Source organism: Cyrtonyx montezumae, unplaced genomic scaffold (assembly GCF_038088225.1).
Source record: "Cyrtonyx montezumae isolate F1298 unplaced genomic scaffold, pur_monq_1.0 scaffold_23, whole genome shotgun sequence".
Taxonomy (NCBI): domain Eukaryota; kingdom Metazoa; phylum Chordata; class Aves; order Galliformes; family Odontophoridae; genus Cyrtonyx; species Cyrtonyx montezumae.
The window spans coordinates 10,856,483-10,866,106 of NW_027071970.1; the positions used below are offsets into that span (position 1 = coordinate 10,856,483).

General features: G+C 40.6%; 1 protein-coding gene across 1 annotated transcript in view; it reads left to right on the plus strand.

Moving 5' to 3' along the window:
• Nucleotides 1–2,460, plus strand: part of MLXIP (MLX interacting protein) — a 41,198-nt gene extending 38,738 nt beyond the window's left edge. Inside the window, exon 17 of the mRNA XM_065739217.1 lies at nucleotides 147–2,460. Within this exon, the coding sequence (XP_065595289.1) occupies nucleotides 147–268 (122 nt within the window). The 3' untranslated portion in view covers nucleotides 269–2,460. The remainder of the gene's footprint in view (nucleotides 1–146) is intronic.
• Nucleotides 2,461–9,624: the final 7,164 nt, after the last annotated feature.

A 9,624-nucleotide genomic window follows, 5' to 3' on the forward strand; every position in this document is an offset into this window, starting at 1 on the left:
GTGCAATCATGCATGTTTTTTAGAAGTATTTTCGTAGCTCTGTCATTGTAGCAGCCTTACAATGTTTGCATGCTGTCCTGCATGGAACTGTTTGCAGCAAGACTAATGGCTTTTTCATACTTCCCTGGCTTATTTTTTTTTAATAGTGGTGTTGAGCAGCCTTCGGCAGCTAAGCATAAGCACCTCAATTCTGTCAGATCCATCACGCCTGCCAGAGCAAGCCACTGAGGCAGTCAGCAAGACAAATGAAACAGCTGGTGAAACCTAACAACCAAAGACTATGAGTTACTTGTACAAGGGGTGGAGAACGTGCCAGTCTAGCAGCCTGGTGAGTCTCCTTTCAGTTGGTGCACTTTAGAAAGAGTTGTCTCCATCGTCCGAGATGTTGTTCAGAGCACCTGGCTCTGCCTTCAGGATTTGTTGAAGTGTGATGCAGTGTTGTTCACAACGTTTTGATTCCTCTTCAGTGCTGTGCTCTACTCCGTTAAGTGAGAACACCAAGCTCAGGTAAATACAGCAGGGTTCAGTCCTGCAGGCAGCAATATATCTCCATCAATGCAGTATGCATCTGTATGCAACAAACATCTTTCTGTAAAACAGCTTCTTCAAGTGCTAAGTTCTCTGAAGTGTAAATCTTGTACATCGAGGAATGTTCTCTTAGAGGGGAAAAATACTTTTTGTTTAACAAAATGTGCTTTTTATTTTGTTTTCTGGTGTTCAGTTCCATTTGTTTTACTTGAATAGTAAAAATTAAAATTAAACGAGATTGTATTAAAAACCAAAGGAGAAGAAAAATCTGACAGTGATGTCAACTTGTGGAAAATACTAGAATCAAAATCTCAGGCTGTGTTTTGTGTATTTTGATTTTAATGAGTGTACCATTACATGTGATCAGTTTCAAGACTTGCTTTATTTTCTAGCAAATAAAGTAGCTGATTTTTATTATTTTTCCTGATACAGCCATTGCAATAAGGTAGCAGATGGTGCAGGAAGTGCAAGAAAGCAGCTTTAGCTTGCATAGATTCTGCAGTCAGGATAGACACATGAATTTCATATCCATTTAATCTGTAAACTATTTTCTTGCACTCTGCAGAGTTCATCTGCCTGCTTCATAACATGTGCACACATAAAACACATCCATTGATAAATGTCATAGTGCTTCAAAGACAAAACTTCAGTTCTGAGCGTTAAAAAATTGGCTTTTATGTTATCTCAAACTGTAGCAAACCATACCAGCTTATAGTGAATTCTTACTTTCTTTTTTCTTCTTCACCTGCTCCTTTTGCCTTCTATTTAAGAAAAACCTGAAGGACTTAGCCAAGCTTGATCTGTATGGGACAGCTATGTTCAGTATAAATCTCAAAACATATAAGGATATACTAATTTTAAACAGAATATTTCCCTGTGGCAGTCTGCAAGTACTGTTCTTTGCTGTAGATGGTTCCTGTTACAGTAGAGATGTCCATCCTTAGACAACACTGGGATATTTGTTCTGGCCAATTGTTTTTGATTTGGCCTGGAATAGTCCTGTGACCCGTGTAGTTCCACTCCTGGTATTTTGGAGCTACACAAAGTGTGGATAAAGTCCCTGGGTACCTCCTCCAAGTAGTTTTCTGCCAGTTTGAAAAGCAGATGCTTATCACCTCCAGACCACCCGTCTGAAGGCGATGAGCCTGATCCTTCCCACCTTGTGGGATGAACCTTAAAAAGCAACAGTAGGTTTTGGGGATTGGGACTAGGCGCAGAGAATTATTCTTTTCTTGTTTCTTCTTGTCCTGAGATGTTGCAGCTATTGGCTTCTACTGCTGAGTTTTCTTAGGTGTGAGCAGGACTGTAACAAAAAGAGTGCATGAGAAGTTGGCCCCAGGGCCCTTTCAGCAGAGGAACTGTGTGAGGGAGCTTGAAAGGGACTTCTGGGGGTGATGATTGAATGAAATAGTGTACGAAGGCTGTCATAGCAATTAGTGAACAGTTTCTCTAGGGAGGGCCCATATCATGTCTTCCATACGTTTTCAAATAAGTAATGTTATTTTGGATGCATCTGGATAAAATCTGTTGGAACTATATGATCTTTTAAGGCCCCTTCCATCACAAGCCATTCATTGATTCTATGACATAAACTGTAAAATAATACTTTAGTCAGTACTTTAATTCTCTATTTTTATCACTGCTTGTGAACTTCATCCTGGAGAAGTCACTGAACGTTGTGATTTGCTGGGGAGTGTCCCTCAAGTTCTGGGCTATCTCACCGAGATGCATAGATAACATATTTGAATATTAAAAATATGTATCCGGTTTTCTAGAAAGATTTCATTAGACAAATGGTCCAAGAATAGATCCACTTGTGTTTTTGCTATACTTTTCAGATAAGCATGTTCTGTAATGACTCCCTTGTAATATTCTCCTGCTTGTCTGATTCTTACCATGTTCTTACCCACGTCTGCAGTTTGGTGGCAGTTGTATTAATGGTGTTGTCTCAACAGCAAAGTGTGCACTGCAGCCATGTCTCAAAGCCCAGGCAAGTATGGTGATTTTTAAGCTTAGAGCTTACTGCTTGGGATCTCACTGAATGAACTGGAAGTCAAAAGGGACCTTAAAGGAGTAGGAAAGGTGGGAAGTATGAGTGAACTGCTATTACTTTTACCCATTAGTGGCTTTGATGTGGATGAAAAAAAGCATTCATTGCACCATGAGTTGGTTACAATTGGAGGGGAAAGTGCTTATTTTAATAATTAGTGGTGGAGAAAAAAAGCTCATGTCACTTTGAAAAGACCACAAATCTTAACACAGTAAACAGAGAAAATCAAGTCAGAGATTGCTTACTTAAGCAAGAGTGTAGGAGGGAGGGAAGGAGTAGTGAAAAGATAGTTTCCACGTAGTGCAGTTACCAGAAATGATGTGGCAGCTCTTTGAAGCTGTGATTCAGTGTATTTTCATCTCCCAGTTATTGCAAATCAGGATTTTTTTCTCTTACCCGTCAGCTTTGTGAGGGCTGTGATTTCACTTCATATAGAAACACGAGGATAAAGCTATCATGTATCTCATCTTTGCACATTAAAAGTACTGAGGATTGGTATGAAAGGGAATTGACTACGTAGGTATTAATTCTTGCCTAGATTTTTTTCTTGCCTATATATTTAAGCTGCTTAGTCTTTCTGCCTTCCTGACTGAGGACTCTAAATATTGTATTTCAGCTTTACAAACAAAAAACAGAAGTACTCAATACCACGTTCTTCCCTGACTTAATCAGTCTAACTTCCTGTGTATCACCAAAGTTCATTAAGCAAGCAAAACACACTGTGCCTGTAGTCTACACAGAATTACAGATGATGCATATCTGTCTTCAGTTGGTTGGTTCTGGACTTATAAAGAACACCTATATGAGCAAATATGACTCATTCAGTCCAATCCAACATATTTTGCTCAACAAGGGTGTGGCTAGATAAAACATTTCTTGCCTATGACTCAAGGTCAAATTGAGGTTGTCTAGTGGTACCTTCTGACCTTGAATATTCATTGGCACATCATAGAGGGCCCCTTCCCTACTCACAAGTTCTAGGGAACTTGTTATCAGATAAACTTAATATACTTCCTGCTAACAGGAGGATTAAGTAGGGAAAGTTCAGGAGCAAACTACAGCGAAGAAATCAGTAGAGACGGAGACAAGTCCTTGCTTCATCTGGGCAATATAATCTCTGCACAAAAACAGTGGATCCTCAGTTAATAGCAGTTGATCCAATTGCTGTGTTCTTCCACGCTTTTCTAGACCACTAGGGAAGCCTTTCTTCAAGGCAAGCTCACTACAATGGTACCACCTGTGCCTTATATCTTGGGGTCCTGTGTTCATCTGATGTAAGTCTTACATTCTTAGCCCTAGTTCAATGCTACGTGGAAAATTGGGTGAAATGGCAGAGTGAGGATTTGCTTGGTTTTAAGAGGGCACATTTCTGCGTGGTGCCTCAGGGGTTGTGAAAAATTGTGTGTGGGTGTGTGTACGTATGGAAAAAAATTGCCTCATTCTTGCTGACTTCTCTGTTCTTCCCATGTACACAGGTAAACACCCACCAAAAAGTCTGAAAAAGTTTGACAGAAGCATAGTAAAGAGAAAAACACTTACCTCTAAATCTGGAATGGCTTGTACAGCCAAAGGGCTGTCAAATTGTGTCTGAAAATAGCATCCCTTTGTGTCCTTGGTTTATGTTCCTTCTGTGTGTGTGTGCTTGTGCTCTCACGATGGAGGTGAGAGGGTTGGTTGCATTTTGTTTGCTTTTGAACTCTAAGACTTCTGGAGAGTGGTTAAGAGCAGGAGAAGGAATCTCACTGCAGAAACATTCAGTAATACTTGCCTTTCTATTCCAAATTATTTGGAAGCTGTTCCATGTTTCTGGACTGGATAATTTTTGCTAGATGCCTCCATCTAGAAGATACTGCTAAAAATAGAGTTGGTGGTCAACTATTTTGACCTTTTCATTTTCTTATTTCCTTTTTACCTTGTTCCTTTGCACCTTTATTGCAAAGGAAAACACCTGAAATCTAAAGGTTCAGGTGCTTTAGGGGGAGTCATACCAATCTCAGAGGAGTTTGGACAGCTCTTCCTGGCTTGGAGGTTTTTTTGATTAGGTAAGATAACAGGAGTTTTCCTGTTTATTTTTCAAGTTACATACTTCCGTTTCAGAGATCATTTACTTTTGAAGGCTTTCTTGCATGGGACCCCAGTAATGTTTCCATAACATCAGCTAAGGCCTCAGCTTTCCTTTGGTTTCATTCTTGGATTGATTTTACGCTTATTTTCTGTGTTAGAGCAGAAGTGGTAGTACCAAATTTGTAGACTGTAAAACTTGATTCAATTGCAAGGAAATACACCCAGGTATATAACAGACTTTCTAGCCATCTCTGATCTGCTTTTATATCTGAACATTTCCAACACAAATAGAATTCTGAGTCAAAAGATATCATTTAGGAATAATCCTCTTAATTAACATAATGAACGTATTGCTTATTTTCTTCTTCTAACCTTGTATTTAAATGTATTTAAGTGAATGGAGTTCATTCTTGTTGTTCAAAAAAAAAGAGCTTGGAGGTTTGAGGACTTCAGGTTGTACTCTTGCTTTGCCTAGGTTTCCTGTTCTGTTGCATGACACAACGTCTGTTGTGCTGTTGATATGTAGCACTTTTCAGTAGGTCTGTTATATTGTGCAATGCATTTTTTTATATTTACAACAAAAACAATAAAGGTTATTTTTTGAAAGAAACTAGTTGTAATGTCTTTTATTTTTTACCTGAACTTTACTTGGAAGTGGGGGAATGGTAAGTGGAAGTCTTCCTGGACCAGGACTAGCACCTTACTATCCCTTTTGCAGCTCTGAAAGGTGAGAAAGGCTCATTCCCAACATCACTTGTGCTGAAGTCACTCCTTTGGGACCCTGCATTTGTTTTTCTCTTTGCAAAGCTTAAGTCTGCTGCTGATCTTTTGAAGCTCGGAGTCCTTTTAAGAGACTTGGTGCCCCTTGGGCCCTTCTTGGCTGTAGAAATCAGCTCCGTCTGATGGGCTTTCTCAAAGCATGAGTGGTTTGTCTTTTCTCACACATTGGTTACCAGGCCATATTTACTCTGTGCTGCATATTCCTTGTCTCAAAGTGACAGCCAGATGGACAAAAACTGTAAATTGTCCTCTGTAGTAAACTGTGCTTGTGTAGGTTAGAGACTGCAAAAGAAGAAGGCTTCATTACCACTTCCACAAATCTGTCTGTGTTTCTTCACCCTAACAGTGAGCCTGTTTCACGTGACATTATTCTCCACTCTCCAATTTATTGAGGTTCTGAAGTGTTCCTGGAGTGAACAGACACTGATCCTTGATAGTTGCTGATTATATTAAGCATAGCAGTGAGAATGAGCTCTTGGGACAAAATTAAGCAGGCAGAAATCTATTGTGTGTCTGCTTTTAACTTGGAGATTAGTAATTCAAAAGCAGCCCTGGTGTTTTTCTTAGAAAGGTAAAACTCTTAAGTCTGTAGGGACTGCACCAATACCTTGGGCCCTGATGCTCTTATTTTCTTGCAGGATTGGATTTGGGACTCTTGATTGACTTAATGCCTGGACAGTGGACTCTGCTGAGCAGTGCTGAGGTTGGACAACACGGTATTCCCACAGAACTGATGTCAGTGTTGGGCATTCAGCTGCTGAAGTCCATTTAAAAAAAAAAAGAAATATTTCACCTTTTCCTCTAAAGATTGTTTTTTGTTGTTCTCTTTTCTTCTCCTGATAGGATGCTACGGATTTCTGCTTCAATTGATTGAGAGCAGGGATTTTATTTTAAAATCATTGCTTGATTCTGGTTAATGTCCCTCTCGGGACTGATGACTTTGACCTTAATATAGTTTGAGAAATCTGATGAGTCAAGCCTGTGACTTCTGGAGAAGAAATTGCAGCTTTTTGACTCTGTTGGCACTTATTTTTTTCAATATCTCTCGGTTGATCTCACACAAAGCATTTTAGTAGAAGGCTGTGAAGAACAGTGCTATTTAAACAGAGATAAAACCACATTTTGGCCTGACTTCACTCTTGGCCAAGCACAGCAATGCCCGTGGTACTGCAGCGATGCTATCACAGCTCTGGGAGGAAGCTGTGGCTGCAGAGCACTGTTTCTTTACTCCTGATTTTGTGATTTCAGTGAGGCTGCTATTAGCAGGAGCTGATATGCCCAACGTAATGGTTACTGAAATAGCTTATTTCTGTGGCTGATTTTGCTGATTCTTAAACAGCAAGAAAAAGTAGTTTTATATCTGCTTGGAGCAAATTATGCCAAAAGAAATCACTGCTGTAAGGGAATTGGTACTTCAGTGGGAAATAGCTGAGGGCTCTCTGCATGTACTGTAGTCCCAAATGTTTTCCTAGAAGTGTAACACGTCTGTGGCAGATTTTGCTTTCTCTTAGCACTGGTTGATTGAATCTTGGCAGAGGAAACAGAAGCCAGTGCTCACTAGAGTTAAAAATAATGATCTTTTTATTAAAAAAAAACTTTTTTTTTTAATCTATATGTACACTCAGGAGTTCTCCTATGGCTCTTCTCATCCACAAGCTGCTCTTCCTGAAGAGTATGTTCATCTCCAGGAGGTTCATAAGTTCATAAGTTCATAAGTTCATAAGGTTGGAAAGGACCTATAAGATCATCTAGTCCAACCATCCTCCTATCACTATCTCTACCCAACTACTAAATTAAGTCCTTTAGCACCTCATCTAAACGCTTCTTGAACAGCGCTAGGGATGGTGCCTCAACCACCTCCCTAGGCAGGCCATTCCAGTGCCTGACCACTCTTTCAGAAAAGAAATGCTTCCTGAGGTCTAATCTAAATCTTCCCTGGCGCAACTTGTGGCCATTCCCTCTCGTCCTGTCATTACTTATCAGGGAGAAGAGGCCTACCCCCTCCTCACCACAACCCCCCTTCAGGAAGTGGTAGAGTGCAATAAGGTCACCTCTGAGCCTCCTCTTCTCCAGACTAAACAATCCCAGCTCCCTCAGCCGCTCCTCATAAGACTTGTGCTCCAGGCCCCTCACCAGTTTTGTTGCCCTTCTCTGAACACGCTCCAGGGCCTCAATGTCCTTCTTGTAGTGAGGGGCCCAAAACTGAACACAGTACTCGAGGTGGGGCCGCACCAGAGCTGAGTACAGGGGGATGATCACCTCCCTGCTCCTGCTGGCTACACTATTTCTAATACAGGCCAGGATGCCGTTGGCCTTCTTGGCCACCTGGGCACACTGCCGGCTCATGTTGAGCCGAGCATCAACCAACACCCCCAGGTCCTTTTCCTCTCTGCATTCTTCAAGCCATTCTGCCCCAAGCCTATAGCATTGCATGGGGTTATTGTGGCCAAAGTGCAGGACCCGGCACTTGGTCTTATTGAACCTCATCCCATTTTGCTCAGCCCAGCTGTTCAGCCTATCCAAATCCCTCTGGAGGGCCTCCCTACCCTCAGGCAGTTTGACACATCCTCCCAGCTTTGTGTCATCTGCAAACTTACTGAGGGTACACTCAATTCCCTCATCTAGGTCATCAATAAAGATATTAAACAAGATGGGCCCCAAAAGGTGAGGTGTGCAGGCAGTGAATACTTGGGTGACAGGGAAGGTTAGGAACAGCAGCTATATCAGAACAAGGTGTGTACATCACAAACTCTGAGGCTTGAGCATCACAAAATACAAACAAACCCCCAAAAGATTACTCCATCACATCCCTAAGCCCTGCTGCCCAGCCTTTACATGCTGCTTACAAAGTCTGGATGCTCAGAGGTGAAATCAGAGTGCTCTGGAGCAGTCAGTGCTGGGCTGGGGCACTGTCAGTGGGGGGGTGGTGAGAGAAGTGATCCTTTATCTGGGTTTTAAATAGATGAGTTTCCAATCAAATAAATATGTACATGCATATAAAAATAGTGTTAGTTTTGAACTGATTCTAATGCTTAGACTGGCTTGAAATTTGTGTGGTAATTTGAATTTCAATCACCACGTTATTAACCTCCCCATTACTAGCAATAATTAGGAGTTGATAGGACCCTAAATGTGAAACAAGGCTTTGATGAGTCTTGCTGCTCCCAGAACATTGGACTGTCCCTGTTCTGGTACCAGGGCATGGTTTGGCACTGTGTTTGTGTCTGAGCTGACTGCAGAGTGCTTCCATGTGCTTCGTGCCTTTCCAGCACAGCTGCTGCTGCAAACCTGCCCTGGCCCCCTGAAGCAGTAGGGCACCATAATTCAGCCTTCAGTTAGGGGCTGAATTTGCCCACTAGTGGATCCAAATTAGGGGGAACCAAATTAAGGAAATCAATTGGGAGCTTACAGAGAAAAGCTGCCGTTATCCTTCTTCATATCTATCAATGAGAAGTGGATGGAGAAGGGGAGATGCTATTTCTGTAGTTTTTAATGTCATGACCAGAAGCAGCTACTTCCGTTTGCTATTTATAAATAAGAATGACATAATTAAAAACAAAAAAAAAAAAGCAATACCAGTTTTATTTAATCTCATTTTAATTCAATGCCAGGTTTTATCCAAATGTACAGAAAATGAGTGAAACTGTTCACCTAAGTTATATCATTCAACTCTTTCAGCATTAAAATATAATCATTAAAAATCTGAATAAATATAAACTATAAAAATGCTTAAATAAATGTATATGGAAATGTGTTCCTTGCACTCATAAACAGTCACTAGTAATGAGAAGTGCAGAAGTCTACAGAGAATCATCCTTTCTCTTGGAAATAATTACAAGATATAAATAACATTAAATTAACTGAAATCACGCTTCCCTGTTTGCTAATTTATATAATAACCAGTTAGTTAAATCACTCTGACTTACTAAGTTCACCCTTTTAAGTGATGTTGCAAATAAAACAGTATAAATAGTTCTGCAATAAATAAAATCAATAACTTAAGACGCTCCCCTTTTAAATATTAAATTAAACTAGATTATATAGCTATGAACAGAATAGCAAGTGCATCCTGGCATCGAGCTGATGGTAAGCAATGGAAGGTCACACACAGGCAGAGCCCTGGGATCCTGCAAGTATTTAATGGTGCTGGCATGTTACGCTTCTGCTGAAGAGTAGGTTTTTGTTGTGTTTTGCATGAATTG